This window comes from Pristiophorus japonicus, chromosome 6 (assembly GCF_044704955.1).
Source record: "Pristiophorus japonicus isolate sPriJap1 chromosome 6, sPriJap1.hap1, whole genome shotgun sequence".
NCBI lineage: Eukaryota > Metazoa > Chordata > Chondrichthyes > Pristiophoridae > Pristiophorus > Pristiophorus japonicus.
The window spans coordinates 243,552,293-243,569,067 of NC_091982.1; the positions used below are offsets into that span (position 1 = coordinate 243,552,293).

General features: G+C 49.0%; 1 protein-coding gene across 10 annotated transcripts in view; it reads right to left on the reverse strand.

Annotated features, from left to right (window-relative positions):
• Positions 1–16,775, reverse strand: part of LOC139266014 (traf2 and NCK-interacting protein kinase-like) — a 231,688-nt gene that overhangs the window by 51,076 nt on the left and 163,837 nt on the right. For 5 of the 10 annotated variants that reach the window (XM_070883765.1, XM_070883759.1, XM_070883762.1 and 2 more), the window contains 5 exons: positions 15,022–15,201; positions 13,792–14,052; positions 10,820–10,926; positions 7,904–8,115; positions 5,311–5,408 (listed from right to left, as the gene is read on the reverse strand). In XM_070883765.1, coding sequence (XP_070739866.1) covers positions 5,311–5,408; positions 7,904–8,115; positions 10,820–10,926; positions 13,792–14,052; positions 15,022–15,201 — 858 coding nt within the window. The remainder of the gene's footprint in view (positions 1–5,310; positions 5,409–7,903; positions 8,116–10,819; positions 10,927–13,791; positions 14,053–15,021; positions 15,202–16,775) is intronic. The other 5 variants (XM_070883761.1, XM_070883767.1, XM_070883760.1 and 2 more) reach the window with 3 other exon arrangements.

The following is a 16,775-nucleotide window of genomic DNA, read 5'->3' on the forward strand; positions in this document are numbered from 1 at the left end:
TTCCTCCGAGCCCAAAGTACTGCTGGCAATGCCACCTGAGCTGGAGAGACACTACCCATCTCTCAAATCAACAGCAAGATTCCTCCTGCAATTCTTGGGTTTTTTGTGCCGATTTACATGCTTTTTAAAGAACCCGAGAAGCAGATTGCTCGGTTCAAACGTTAAGCAAAAAGACATTGCACTATTCCAGACATAGCACACTCCAACCTGTGCACTATTCCAGACATAGTGCAAAGGTTGGAGTGCGCTATCGTGTACCCGGCACACTCCAACCTGTGCGCTATCGTGTACCCGGCACACACCAACCTGTGCGCTATCGTGTACCCGGCACACTCCAACCTGTGCGCTATCGTGTACCTGGCACACAGGAGTGTCTAAAACAAGGAAACGACCATTCGGCCATCAACTCCCCAAGTCAGGTAGAATCTATTTCACCCTGCAGCACAGACTGAGGCCTAGGTTAATAATGCTCTATTACACAGTGTGTTGGATCCCCGAGATGCTCCGTGCTCCGCTATGGGAGCCTCTACACATGCGCGCACCCGCTGAGTGCCCAATCACAACTCCATAGCCAGTCAAAGCATCGAGCGAAGGCCAAGCACGTGCTCAGGGAAGGAGAGAGAGAGACTGCACCAGGCACCATCTCGAGGCTGTTGTCGGAGCTGCAGTGGCTGAGGCCTGGGTGCAGGTGGGCCCCACTCACTTTCCCGGGGCGGCGAGTGTACATGCGAGGGTCAAGCATCGGGTCAAATCACGGTTATAAGTAACGGGGGGGAGGGGGGGGGGGCACTGCCTAGGGAGAAATCGTTTGCCGAGCCGCTCACCCATCGTTGTCCCGACTCCTAACTCGAAGAGTCGGGGCGAGAATATTCCAGATTGCTCACACACGGTGCCATCATAACATCGGGTGCTCCCCAGCCACCCCCAACAAGGAAAGATTCAGTAACACTCACTTGGAAAGAAAATGCCCCTTCAGAAAACACAACAAGGAAACAGTTTCAAAAAAGCCCATTGACATTCCCGCTGGTGGCTGCATGCCTGTATACAATGGGTTAATGGGTGTTAGGCTGCAGTGGAAGGGTTGATGCTCCACCACCCCCCCCCCCCTGCCCCGCCAGCTATAAGCCCCTTCTCCAAATCAGGCATCTGTGCCCCCAACTCCAGCCTAGGACCGAGGCGTTGCAACTCTCCAGAACAGTCCTCGAACCTCCAGGAATTAAAAGTTAATCTCCCGGACATCGATAAGTGCAAGGTAGGTGTACAGAATGTTTTGGTAGGGAGAATAAGATGGTCACATACTCCTTGGACAATAGGAGTCTAAATGAGGAAGAGGAGCAAAGGGATCTGGAGTTACAGATTCACAAATCATTCAAAGTTACAACGTAGTTTCATGAGGTCATTACAAAAAGCAAACCAAACACTGGGGGCTCATTTCTAGAGGGATAGAATTGAAAAGCAGAGTGGTTATGTTAAACATGTATCGAACCTTGGTTAGACCACACGGAATACTACGAAGTTTAAAAAAAAAAGACCTGCATTTATATAGCGCCTTTCACGGCCAGCGATGGCTTAAAGTGCTTTACAGCCAATGAAGTACTTTTGGAGTGCAGTCACTGTTGTAATGTGGGAAACACGGCAGCCAATTTGTGCACAGCAAGCTCCCACAAACAGCAATGTGATAATGACCAGATAGTCTGTTTTTGTTGAGTTGATTGAGGGATAAATATTGGCCCCAGGACACCAGGGATAACTCCCCATGCTTTTCTTCAAAACAGTGGCTTGAGATCTTTTCCATCCACCGGGGAGAGCAGACGGAGCCTCGGTTTAGCATCTCATCCAAAAGGCAGCACCTCCGACAGTGCGTCGCTCCCTCAGTACTGCACTGGACTGTCAGCCTAGATTTATGTGTTCGAGTCTCTGGAGAGGGACTTGAACCCACATTCTTCTGACTCTGAGGCGAGGGTGCTACCCACTGAGCCACAGCTCTGTTCTCCATATTATAAAAAAGGTATGGAGGCACTGGAGAAGGTGCAAAAAGATTGAACAGTATGATTCCAGAACCGAGACGTTCGACCCAAGACTTATTGGGCTGGGCCTCTTTTTTCGGAGATATGGGCTGATAGAGGGTTCTTTAAATTTACATTTTCCAAGGAACAAGTGGCTTCCTTATTCCTCGTACCAAATGAATCACCTCACACTTATCGATGCAGTGTCCTGGAGATTAAGCTAAGCTTGAATGCTTGGAGACTCGAGGGTAGTCCTGGAGGTTTGGTAACCCTCAGATCCTAGGCTGGAGTGGGGGTTCAGATGCACGATATAGTGAAGAGGATGACAGTTGTGGGTATCAACCTTTCCATTCCAGGGTCGATAGGGTAGATGTAGAGAAGATGTTTCCATTTGTGGGGGGAGACCAGAACTTGGGGCCATAAGATCTAATAAATCCAATTGGGAATTCAGGAGAAACTTCTTTACCCAGAGAGTGGTGAGAATGTGGAACTCGCTACCACAGGGAGTGGTTGGGGCAACTAGCATAGATGCATTTAAGGGGAAGCTAGATAAACACATGTGGGAGAAAGGAATAGAAGGGTATGCTGATGGGGTGAGGTGAAGAGGGGTGGGAGAAGGCTCGTATGGAGCACAAACACCGGCACGGACCTGTTGGGCAGGATGGCCTGTAAATTCTAAGTAATTAGAAGCTGTGAGCAACCCAGGGGAAATAATTACAGATACTTTAGAAATTGTGCATTTATTTCATTGAACACTTTCCTTTTGTTAGTTATAAAAATAATGTAGATGGGAAGACTGGCTATTTGTCTGAGTGGGGCAATTGGAAGCAAGAGGTCATGTGATGCAAACTCCAGGAATACATCCAACCAGAGTTGACAACACAATTCTCAATAGCTCTTGCTTTTTTTTTTAATTAAAAAAAAAAAGAGATGTAAAAAGCACACATTGCCATCGCCCGATGTTTCCTGGTTTCACCGTGTTATCTTTCCCTATGACAGATGACACTAACCTCATCTATTGCTTTCTTATAGCTCTGGGAGGAAGGGAAGGTTAAGTCCGCGATCGAGACGAGAGAGAAGCCGAGAGAGAGAGAGAGAGAGAGAGAGAGAAGGTTAAGAGACAAAAGAAAAGAAAATGGAAATGTTAGTTCAACGCCATGAATCTGCTTTAAAACAAAAATTAAATTCACGACAAAGATGTGTACATCGAATAACTTTGTCAAACCGTCGAGTTCCAAACTCCACCAAGTCCGTTGCTTTATGGGGCGTGAGGAACGAAGGCGACATGGTGGCAGCACCCGCTGGTGCCCCCACTTACCCCACCCCCCCATGGCCACAGAGGGCAACTGCCCCCTTGGCCAAAGAAGAGGTCAGCCCGCTCGGGATACACCAAGTCAACGCAGGTCAAAGCAACCTTGCTGAATGTGTGGTGTTGGCACTTTGAAGCGAAGGAGGGAACGAGCAAGCAGCAGTTATTACATGGACAACTCATTGGCTGAGTTATTACATGGACAACTCATTGGCTGAGTTATTACATGGACAACTCATTGGCTGAAAGGAATGGCTCGGTGGGTCAGCCAACCTAAAAGGAAGATTTTTTGGGGTGGGGTGGGGGTGGGGTGGGGGCAGGGAGGGGGGGGGGGGGGGAAGGGACTCCCCCACTCATCACTTTCTCAGGAAAGTACTGCTCATCAAAACAATACACCGATCGAGGCCAGACCTGAGCCGCTCCAGTCAGCCTAGGGATCAGGAGTTGATAGCAGCCGTGAAAAATTCTGTATCACACTGTCCGCACCAGAGGTGAACAGACGTTTCTATTCACTTGGGTACCCAAGGCAGAAAAGCATCGGCCTCCATGGAACATAGGAACAGGAGGAGGCCATTCAGCCCCTCGAGCCTGTTCCGCCATTCAATGAGATCGTGGCTGATCTGTATCCTACCTCCATATACATGCATTTGGCCCATATCCTTTAATACCTTTGCTTAACAAAAAACATTCCATCACATTATCTCCAATAATCTCCCCATGGCTTTCATCAGCGTACAGTTCCAGAGGTAGCAAGACATCAGGCTGTTTGACAGGGGGGGGGGGGGTGAGGGCAGAGGTGACACTGGAAACCATCGCTCTTCCACAACACTTCCAGCACTTTCTGGATGGTGATCAGGAGCAGGAAAAACCCCTGTCCAAATTTCACCTCACTGTAGCCCAAGGACACCAATTTTAACACCTCAATGGCTTGTCCGGTTGTGATCAATTAAACTCGGCACAGACTTGAGACCTCCCTGCCCAGGGATCCACTAGTCCGCACACTTGGTGTCTGAGCCATGGTGCGTTTGAACGCCAGGTTTTTTGCTCATCCCGCTCTCAATATATGTTTTCAGGAGATCACCGACTTTTATTTACTGAACAAACCCGAGGTTCCAAGAAGTTGAAAAACACGTGGCTCGTTAGGTCCAGCAATAGTTGGGCCAAGGAGATGGTCATAGTCTACCTAGAATCATACAGCATAGGACATCATTCAGCCCATCGTGCCTGTTCCAGCTCTTTGAAAGAGCGACCAATTAGTCCCACGCCGCCTGCTCTTTCCCCACAGTCCTACACATTGTTCTCCTTCAAGTATTTATTAAATTCCTGTTGGAAAGTTACTACTGAATCTGCTTCTACCGCCCTTTCAGGCAATGCATTCCAGATCACAACTCGCTGCATAACAAACATTTTTCCTAATCACCCCTCAGGTTCTTTAGCCATTTATCTTAAATCCGTGTCCTCTGTTTCTCCTGTCAGTGGGAACAGTTTCTCCTTTTTACTCTATCTAAATCCTTCATGACTTTGAACACCTTCCTCTTAACCTTCTGTGCTCCAATGAGAACCACCCCAGCTTCTCCAGTCTCTCTGCGTAACTGAAATCCCTCATCAGCTCGAGGGGCCGAATTCTTATATCCTCATCTCTGGTAGCATTCTAGAAAACATCCTCTGCTCCCTCTCCAAGGCATTAAGCCTTTGTGATGGGAAGGAATTGATCCAAAACTGGCAGCTAAATGGAGATCCAAGGAAAGGTTTTGCAGGGCTATGGGGGAAAGAGCGGGGGAGTGGGACTAAGTGGATAACTCCTTCAAAGAGCCGGCACAGGCACGATGGGCCGAATGGTCTCCTTCTGTGCTGTATGATCCTGTGACCTAAAGATAGATACTAGGTGAGAATTAGTGCAGCGATCGCGTCCAATCCACCGAGTAGACTTGTTAATGGGTTCACGTTTCTATGTGCAAGGAGTATAGTCTGGCATGAAGTTTGACGGAGACTTACAGCAGGTCTCCCTGGTCGCGTCAACTCGCGCCCCTCTTCTGGCTTCACCCGCGAGCTCTCGTGTGACAGGATTGGTGATCCTTCAGGCTTGTCTGTTCCTGTAATAATACAACACATCACTGAACACCCCGACAAATATACACAACTCCAGCAATTTGCATTTATATAGCACCTTTAACATAGTAAAACAATCCCAAGGCGCTTCACAGGAGCATATTCAGACAAGATTTGACATCGAGCCGTATAAGGAGATATTTGGAAAGCTGACCGCAAGCTTGGTCAAAGAGGTAGGTTTTAAGGAGTGTCTTAAAAAGGAGAGAAAGAGAGGCGGAGATATTTAGCGAAGGAATTCCAGAGCTCAGGGCCCAGGCAGCTAAAGGCACGGTCACCAATGGTAGAGTGATTAAAATGGGAGATGCTCAAGAGGCCAGAATTAGAGGAGTGCAGAGATCTTGGAGAATTGAAGGACTGCAATTTAAATAGTGCTATGAGATCTCAGAGAATTGTATGATTGGACCAAGAACTGGAAAGTGGGTTCAGGCTGGATAGCTCTTGGTCGGCCGGCGCAGACACGATGGGCTGAAATGGCCTCCTTCCGTGCTGTAAATTTCAATGACTCTATGATTGGAGGATGTTACAGAGATATGGGGAGGGAGTGGGGGTTGGCGAGGCAATGGAGGGATTTGAAAACAAGGATGAGAATTTTAAAATATAGAGTTGTTTCCGGACTGGGATTACTATTCCAAAAGTGTATAAAAACTCATCCTTGCAACATTACACAATGCGGACAATTACACTGCTAACACTCCGCTGCTCGAGCTATTATACATCTCCGTTGTTTGCCCGTTGTGTTTTTGTTCTGGCACAGATCCTAACTCGAGTCGCACACAGGAGGCTCGAGACCTTCACTGGGGGAAGAGGAGCTGAGGTGCTTTCGGAGGTTACAGCCAAGGTTACAGAGCCCCACCTGCCCTTTCTCTAGAAAAAGAGAAGGCTAAGGGGTAACCTGATAGAGGTCTTTAAGATTATGAAAGGGTTTGACACGGTAGATGTAGAGATGTTTGCATTTGAGTAGGAGGGTGCGGTGGGTGGGGAAAAGAAACCAGACTGAGGACCATAAATAGAAGATATAGTCACTAGTAAATCCAGTAATAAAGCACCACCAAGTGGACTACTGATGTAATAACAACTACTGATGTCAGAACAATAAAAGGTCATGTGATCACAGTTCCATTAGGAGCCATCTTGGAGTGTGGGTGCTTGTGTAGCTGTGTTTAAAGATATCACAGATTGACGACAAGGATAGGACTTTTGGATTCCCTAGCTGATAATCCTGCCAACCGACGGAGGGACTTTGAGAGGTTCTGTGTTTTGCAGAACTGCTAAAAGTCCAAGGTAAATTTCAAACACACTTGGCTGAACTGTTGACGTTGCCAGAGTCCAGAGGGCTGCTCCTATACAGGAGAAACTTCTTTACCCAGAGAGTGGCGAGAATGTGGAACTCACTGCCATGGGATATGGTTGAGGTGAATATCATAGTTAAAGGGAATCTAGATAAGCACATGAGGTGAGAAAGGTATGGAAGGAGATGTTGATAGGATGAGGTGAAAAGAAGTGGGAGGAGGCTCAAGTGGAGCTTAAACACCGGCACAGACCACCGGCCTGTTTCTGCGCCATAAATTCTATGCAATTCCCTTAATGGATCACAAACTGGAATTCCGATCAAGAGCTCCGGTCTCCAGTCGTTGAGACTGTTTGGAGTGGGGTTCAAACTCGACCTTCTGACCCAATAGAGGCTGCGATGCTACCACTGAGCCAAAGGCTGGCTCCTCGTCTCCATAGCAACTGGGGAGATGCTTCAGCTGACGAGAGGAGGGGAATGCAAGACGAGAATAGACCTAATTGCAATGGCCCATAATTCCTGAGGTGCAGCGCACAGATTGATCGCTGCTGGAGAACCAGTGTCAAAGCCGGGCAGAGGGCCATTCCCCGATGGTGGGGCAGCATTCGCCATATTGCACGTCGACCCGTTCAACGTTCGCAGGAGGTAACCAGGGAGCAGTCATTTTGTGCCGCAGCCTTCCCCTGCTCCACCTCCTGGGATAGAGAGACGTCTGTCCGGTGACGTCATTCCCACACACATCACTCAGCCGGAACTTTGGAAAGAGAAAGGAAGGAGAGAAACTCCACACAAAATGCGTCTGCCCGGGGGCGGGGGCGGGAGGGGGTCCTGGAACCCTCCCCAAACTAAACATTACGTCTCCCCCCCCCTCCCGTCCCTCTTACCGCTCCCCCTCCCCAACCCTCCCCCTTCCACCCATCTCGAACACAGTTCCTTACCCCGCCCCCCCCCCACTCACTCTGTCCCCCACCGCACCCTCCCACTATCGTAACCCCTCCCCACCTCCTTCCTCTCTCTCCATGCCCTTTCCTTTACCATAACCCCTCCTCTCTCCCCTTCCAACTCCCTCATCCACACTTCCCTCCCCCCCTCATTCAACCGCTCCATCCCCCAAAGTCCACACCTCCCCCTCCCATCCATTATGAATTCCTCCACACCTTCCTCCCCTTACTCTTCCCCGGTCTCTCTTACCTCGGATTTGATTGCGTTCGTTGGAGCCAGGCTGTGAGCCGGGCTGGGATCCACTCTGAGAGCCCGGCTGGGAGCCAGGTTGGGATCCGCTCTGGGAGCCGGGCTGGGATCCACTCTGGGAGCCGGGCGTGCTGGAGCTGGAAGTGCTCCCACTGCTGGTGCGCTGCAGGGGGGTCTCCAGTAGGTTCTCGTTCTTCCGCAGGTCGGGATTGCTGTGAGGGAAAACCAGGGAAGAGTCACGTCTGAACATCCTCGACTGAAGAGAAACTTCTGCCGACATTTCCACCAACGGAAAACACAGATCGGGGTGTCGCCAGGATAACTTCCAGAGAAAGCTCCCATACACAACCTTCACCCACACCTCCCAGCAGAGCACATGGGCAGTGATCATGGGTCTGGACACTAGACACTGACCAAGGGACCAGATACTGGGCAGTGATCATGGGTCCGGACACTAGACACTAACCAAGGGACCAGACACTGGGCAGTGATCATGGGTCCGGACACTAGACACTAACCGAGGGACCAGACACTGGGCAGTGATCATGGGTCCGGACACTAGACACTAACCAAGGGACCAGACACTGAGCAGTGATCAGGGCACTGGGACCGACCAGGGCACCAGACAACGACCAGGGCACTGGGCAGCGACCAGGAGCAGGAAACCTGGCTGATTTTTCTCTCCTTTACCCCAGGGCGGAGGAGGACATGGATATTTTTGGGATGTGGGCAACTGACAAGGTTCCACTTATTGGTGGATGCAGAGAGGATGTTTCCACTGATGGGGGAGACTAGAACTAGAGGGCATGGTCTTAGAATAAGGGGCTGCCCATTTAAAACAGAGATGAGGAGAAATTTCTTCTCTCAGAGGGTTGTTAATCTGTGGAATTCGCTGCCTCAGAGAGCTGTGGAAGTTGGGACATTGAATAAATTTAAGACAGAACTAGGCAGTTTCTTCATCGATAAGGGGAAAAGGGGTTATGGGGAGCAGGCGGGGAAGTGCAGCTGAGTCCATGATCAGATCAGCCATGCTCTGATTGAATGGCGGAGCAGGCTCGAGGGGCCGTATAGCCTACTCCTGTTCCTATTTATTATGTTATTACCCAACCCCCAAGAAGGGCAGCTAATGATTGACTGTTAATGCAGCACTGGTTCATATAAAAAGAAAGAAATTGCATTTCTATAGTGCCTTCCTCAACCTCAGGACATCCCAAATTGCTTTACAGCCAATGAAGCACTTTCTAAACCATTCTTATCTATCCAATCATAGCCATAGAATCACCTGCAACGGCTTCTCTTCCTGCCCCTGCATCGTTACCTCTGGTGTCCCCCAAGGATCTATCCTTGGCCCCATCTATTTCTCATCTACATGTGGCGACATCATCCAAAACCACAGCGTCAGTTTTCACATGTACGCTGTCGTCACCCAGCTCTACCTCACTACTACTTCTCTCGACCCCTCCACGGTCTCTAAATTGTCAGACTGCTTGTCCGACATCCAGTTCTGGATGAACAGAAATTTTCTCCAATTGTATATTGGGAAGGCTGAAGCCATTGTTTTCAGTCCTCGTCACTGACTCCATCCCTCTCCCCAACTTCTGCCTGAGGCTGAACCAGACTGTTCGCAACCTTGGGTGTCATATTTGACCCTGAAATGAGCTTTCAACCATAGCATAACTAAGACCGCCTATTTCCACCTCCGTAACATCGTCCGTCTCCGCCCTTGCCTCAGCTCATCTGCTCCATGTCTTTGTTCTCTCTAGACTTGACTACTCCAACGCTATCCTGACTGGCCTCCCACATTCTACCCTATGTAAACTAGAGGTGATCCAAAACTCGGTTGCCCGTGTCCTAACTCACACCAAGTCCCGCTCACCCATCACCCCTGTGCTCGCTGGCCTACATTGGCTTCTGGTTAAGCAACACCTCGATTTCAAAATTCTCACTCCATGGTCTCACCCCTCCCTATCTCTGTAACCTGCTCCAGGCCCACAACCTAGAGATGTCTGCACCCCTCTAATTCTGCCCTTTTGTGCATCCCTGATTATAAATCGCTCAACCATTGGTGGCCATGCCTACTGTTGCCTTGGCCCCAAGCCCTGGAACTCCCTGCCTAAACCTCTCCGCCTCTCTTTCCTCCTGAAAACATACCACTTTGACCAGCTTTTGGTCACATGCCCTAATTTCACCTTATGCGTTCGGTGTCAAATTTCAGCTCATAATACTTGTGTGAAGCATTTTGGGACCTTTCACTATGTTAAAAGCGCTATATAAATACAAGTTGTTATTGTTATGCAAGAGTCATGGCAGCCAATTTGGGCACAGCAAGCTCCCACAAACAGCAATGTGACAATGACCAGATAATCGGTCTTCGTGATGTTGGTTGAGGGATAAATATTGGCTTAGGTCCCCTGCCCTTCTGGAAAGAGTGCTTGGAATCTTTTACATCCATCTCAGGGGGTAGATGGGGCCTCAGTTTAACGCCTCATCCAAAAGACGGCACCTCCGTCAGTGCAGCACTGGGAGTGCCAACCTGGATTATGTGCTCAAGTCTCTGGATTGGGGACTATGAACCCACGAATCTGAGTCGGAAGCGAGAGTGTGATGCACTGAGCCACAACTGACCAGACCAGCTAAGGTCAATAGGCTCCCTTTCCCTGAAGGGTATCAGTCATCCTGTTTGATTTTTACAACATTCCGGCACAGGCACGATGGGCCCAATGGCCTCTTCTGTGCCGTATCATTCTAGCATTTTTTGTGAGTATTCCTTGCGGTTATGAGATTCACTCAAGACCACTATACTGCTGTACCCTTGTAGCACCCCAACTGAAACTGGGATCGAAGCTCTTCGGTTACGAAACTTCCCAACGGCCGAGAAATGTTTTGCCCGATCGATCCTTCCTCGGTTGCTGTTACCTTGCTCTTATTGGTTGGGCACCAGGTCTATTAGCCAATCCGCTGCCGTTTCCTGGAGAGTTCTTGCGGCCAGGCGCTGGGGAGATGGATGTTGTCCTTTGAGGGACCTGAGTGAAAAAATTAAAGACTGTGGTGATCAACACAAAGAGCCAGCGGGTTTTGGGGGTGGGGGGGGGGGGGCGCATCACTGTAGAATTGGGAAAGTGGGAGATGCGATAATGTGGTCTTTAAACTGGTCAAAACGGAAAGCGAGATTCAGGATTCAGTGTGAGACAGGGAACCAATTTTAATATTGGCATGGAATATGGAGAGGTGATCTAATAAAGGGATTGGATGGGGCAAGATAGAGAAACGGTTTCCTCCGGAGAGGTGGGGGCTGGGGGCGAGTTCAGACCAAGGGGGCACAACGTTAAAATTTGAGCCAGGCTTTTCAGGGGTGACGTCAGGAAGCATGTCTTCGCACAAAGGGTAGTGGAAATCTGGAACTCTCCCAAAAAGACTGTGGATGCTGGGGGTCAATTGGAGCTTTCAAGATAGAGCTTGTTAGACTTTTGTTGGGTAAGGGTATCGCGGGATTATGGAGCAAAGCCGTGTAGATGAAGAATGAGGTACAGATCAGCCATGATCTGATTGAATAGTGGTAACAGACTCGAGGGTCTGAATGACCTGCTCCAGTTCCTGTGGCTGAACCTGACTGGAACCAAGTTTCTAATGTCAGATGGGTCAAGTGGGAATATTGTTTTGGGGAATTTTATACCGGGCCACTGGGTGATCGGAAGGAGTTATACCCTCGAGTGTCTCACTTGCCCCATGAGGCATGGTTAAGACTGTAGCTTCCACCAGTTAGTGATAATGACCAGATTTATCTTTCTGTAGTTCCACTTCACTCATCTATAATCAAGCACACAGAATGCGACAGCTATTTTGTGCAGACCAAGACCCCACAAGCAGCGATGGAACGAACACTTGGTTAGCCTGCTTTCTGGCGGTGTTGCAGGAGGGAGGAATGTCGGGCCCCCATGGAATCTCCGTGGAAGGCGTTTTCCCCCCATTGCTCGCTGTAACGTTAGCAGCTGATCCGCGGGAAACCTCCCCGGCGAATCAGCCCGACTGCCATTTACGCAGCGGCCCCCCCAATCTTTTCACATCGACCTGAACCCTCCCCCACCCACGGAATCGGCAGATGGGGCCTGGGTTTAGTGGGTCATTATGCCTCTGACAGTGCAGCACTTCCTCAGTGCGGCACTGGAGGGTCAGCCTGGATTCGGTGCTCAAGTCCTGGTGTGGGGCTCAAGCCCAGAAACCTTCTGGCTCGTGCAAGACTGCCACCAACGAAGCCAAGCTGAAACTTGAACAGAACAGATTCCCCGATCCTCACACACGAAGACTGACTCTTGGGCAAGGTATCAGGGAGCCGTTGTCAATGGCACAGTCTTCCAGACAGGAGACAGCTCTTGGTCGAACCCACCCAATTACTGCCCTTTTTATTCAAGTTTTTCTTGCAAGGTATCTCTAATAACTGTGGATCCCTTCACATACCACAAGAGGTTCCTTCCTAAAACTCTGGAATCTCCATCGAGGTTCTCCTGAGCAGAGATGGTTAAGGGCAGATTTAATAGAGGTGTTCCACATCACGTTGAAGTCTTCACCTGGTCCCTCCTAATCCGAAAAAGAAGATCGACCGCATTTCAGATTGACGAGGACCGGCATTTTGTTTCTGAAGGGTGGAGAGACTTCACATGATGTGGAGAGAATGGAGAAGCTGGGATTATTCTCTTCGGAGCAGAGAAGATTTGATAGAGGTGTTCAAAATCACCAAAGCGTTTTGATAGAGTAGATAAGGAGAAACTGTTTCCAGTGGCAGGAGGGTCGGTAACCAGCGGACACAGATTTAAGATAATTGACAGAAGAACCAGAGGGGAGATGAGGAGAATTTTTTTTTAAATGTAGCGAGTTGTTGTGATCTGGAACACGCTGCCTGAAAGGATGGTGGAAGCAGATTCAATGATAACGTTCCAAAGGGAATTGGATAAGTAGTCGAAGAGGAAACATTTGTGGGGTTCTGGGGAAAGAGCAGGTGGGAGAGGGACTAATTGGATAACTCTTTCAGAGAGCCGGCGTAGGCACAATGGGCCGAATGGCCGCCTTCTGAGCTGTCTGATTTAACAGATCAGCCATGATCTTATTGAATGGCGGAGCAGGCTCAAAGAGCTAACTGGCCTACTCCTGCTCCTATTTCTTATGTTCTTAGAGCGCAATAGAACGCTCGGAGGAAACAGCATAAATGGCCTCCCCAAAGAAAAATAAGCTGGAATTCTGGCCAAAGATCAGGCAGGAGATTGGGAGAACTGTGGAAATTATATTGTCCTGTTTCTAACCTGTACTGGCAACTTGGTTCCAGATATCTCACCCACTTTAGATTATACGAATGCCAACCTAACATCCTACCACTGGAGGGTGCTAAAGAAGGAGGTGACAGCCCAGGCAGGATCCGAGACCAATGCTGATGGAACCCATACATGATGCACCTTGGACCTAGGGTTCCCAACCCTCCAGGACTGTCCTGGAGTCTCCGGGAATGAAAGATAAAACTGCTGCGGGCGATACCCAGGGAAAAAAAAAGTGTGGTTTATTTCAATTTCTTCTAACACTTTAATTCATTGGTTATAAAAAATATTGGGAGATGGGGAGGGGGGCTAGGTCAGGGAGTGAGCAAGGGGGAAGAGTCAAGAATCATCCAATTGGGTAACAAAGAGTATGCTCGCTTTCCAATTGGCCGTGGGAAGGCGAATCGCTGCGAGGATGGACATGTCAGGCGACCAATGGCGAGAATGGGCAGGGCGTGTTGGAGGTCATGTGGCCATACCTCCTGGAACCAACGTCCAACCAGAGATGGCAACCCTTCTTGTTGCCTTCATAGACCTCAATGCAGCCTTGCAGAGAGAGAGACGAGACATACACCGGTTGATTACCTTGGGTGGAGTGTCCTCCTCCTGCCTGTGCCAGGCGCTGCCCCCACACTTCTCGTCTCTTGACCCAATGCGGGGAGGGAGGGGCGGGATTTCTGACGTGGGGTCGGAGTTCTGCCGAGACATTTCGCCGCGATGCGACACTAGTCCCTCTTGCGAATGGAAGGCACTGGACATAGTCTTAGTTGGCTGCTCGTGAAGGGACTGGGAGCCTGTCATGGAGGTACCGTGGGGTTTCAGAGGAACCAGGTGAGCTACTTGAACCTACGCAGAAGAAATCAGAATTACCGCCCAGATCAGCAAATCCGCACCTTGCCTCGTGGCACATCGGAGGCCTAACCACACAAAGGGTGACCAGCACATGGAAAAAGGTTTCTGGATATGATAAATAATGGAGGCTAAAACTCTAGAATCATTTAAAAAGGAGTGGGAGGCAATGATGATGTGGTGGTGGGAATAAAGAGGGGAGACGAGCAATCTTATAATACCTGCCTCCTGCTCTTTAAGCTTGCATTTAATTCCTTCCTAACACCCATCCTCCTCCTTTCAGTTCTCCTGTTTGGAGTTCCCGGGTATCTGGGATTCAGCTGCTGTGGCTGGGGTGGAGGGGAATAGGATTCCCAACAAGACTGGAGGCCAACCTGGGCCATGTCGGACCTTGTGTGCATCTGTCTCAAGCCCCCTCAGCTTACAAACAGGATGTAGAAGCACGGGAGAATGTGCAAGTAAAGGGATGATACCAGAACGGAGAGGTGATAACCATCAGGCAAGACCAAACAGCCCTGATGGAGGTCTTTAAAATTATGAAGGGGTTTAATCGGATAGACTTAGAGAAGAAGTCCAAAACTAGTGGCCAGAATTATAAGATAGTTACTAATAAATTCAATAGGGAATTCAGGAGAAACTTCTTTACCCAGAGTGGTGAGAATGTGGAACTCGCTACCACATGGAGTGGTTGAGGCGAATAGTATCGATGCATTGAAGGGGAAGCTAGATAATCACACGAGGGAGAAAGGAATAGAAGGTTATGTGGATAGGGTGAGATGAAGAGGGGTGGAAGGAGGCTGGTGTGGAGCATATACCAGCATGGACCTGTTGGGCCAAATGGCCTGTTTCTGTGCTGTAAAATTCTACGTACGCTTGCGAAGCAGAGAGTTTTCCAGACACGTCACTAACCCACAATACTTCAACCAGCTCCCCCCCATATATGCAACAAGTGAAGAGTGTAGGAACCTTGGCCTCTGCTACCTGGGGCTCTACAGGTCTATGCATTGGCGATGTTCGGGCAGCCTGCACTCCGCTGCTGCTGAAGGACTCAGAGCGAGGTGGCATACTTGGGTCGGACATCCTGTTGCCTATCTTATGCGGCATCGCTGGCGAGCTCTGACGATTTAACTTGGAGCGTTCCTCCACCTGTGAAGCAAGTGAGGGAGATAAAAAAAAAGCGCATTGTTAGCGACCTCAAAGTAACGACTTGCCAACCCTGTATAGCATCCCTGTGTCAACACTCATCTTAACCCGAAGCAGAACACAACACAAAGAGGGCAGAGGGAGGTCTTGGAAGTCAGCCTGTTATTCTCTGATTGGATACTCTTTGTACAATTCCGTCAGAGTTTTTTTTTCTTCCTCGCATCTCAATCCCAAGAAAACATAACTTTCCCTGGTTTGGAACCAGTCCCCTTCAACACAAGACAAGGGCAGAGGAAAACAATGGATCCTCCTGGCTCAGCCTGGTCTGCAAGGCAGCGCCCCCTCACAAAGTTGAATAGCCGACTGATGGATGGACACTCGTGCATGCGAACAACCACTTGAGCAAGGTACCACAGAGTTTTAGGAGGGTGTGGACAGGAATGGGATTCCAACCAAAGATATGGTCAACTTGGCCTAAGAAACCACATTCCAAATGAATCAGAAGAGATGGGGAGGAAATAGGAATGGGATTTTTTTTTTTTAAAAAAAGAGCAAAATACAAAATCAAATTAGGAAATAATATACAGGGGAGTTGGCAGACACAGTACTCAAGACATGTACAATGGAGCGATCCCCAAATTTCAGTACTCAAGGCGCCTCTGGTCTAGAGTTAAAGGATCTGGGATGGCTAGAATTGTGTTACGTTTTATATTTTACATCCCTGATCCGAGATGGCCGAAGTTTCCAGACATTCTAAGGGTTTGAAATATTCTGCTTCAGATTAAAACGGTGTATTGCAGGCGCCAGCTATACAATGAATGTCCTGACGTGTTCAAAGCAGAGACACCAAAATACAGCACACCAAAAGATCAAGCAAAGATGATTAATACTCGGTTGCAACCTGTCTGAAGCTGATAGTAATCAGAGACGTCGGACAATTGCTGGAGTGTTTGGCGGTTAATGGACTATAACCAGTAAGGGTTTTAAACACCCCTTTTTCTCTATAGTCGCCATTTGTGAATATTCCCAATCCGGGCCCCTCACATTACGCCACAAGACAATCGGCCAGAAATGTCCTTCTGCAATGTTAGCAGAGAACGCATAACCCGTTCGCAGTACATGACCACATCTGCTAATTTAACATGGGTGTTAGTTTATTTTAAATGGGTTAACACCTCCGCTAAAAGGCAAGCCACGAACAATTTCAGCGTTTGTCCACCTAGTCATTGCTAGCCTCCCATGTGCAGGGGCCAATATTACTGGTAGCACTGGCTCGCCGTCAAGTGGTATAATTACGAATTGACCGGAATAAAATGAGGAATTTAAAGCAAATTAAAAATCTCAGTTACTAATGCCCAGCAGCTTCAGACAAGCCTTCCCAGATGTCGGAGATCCAATCATGGAGAGACCAGGAGGTCCATCAGATCCACTCCCCTCAGCAGCCCGAGAGAGACGGAAGTAGCAAGAGGAAGTTTAACGGTCCTAGCTGCATCAGATGACACAAGGCGCTATCTTCAGTGTTGCAGATCGATCAAAGTCAGAGAGTAAAAACCTTTCAAAACTTTAGCTTCAGACTT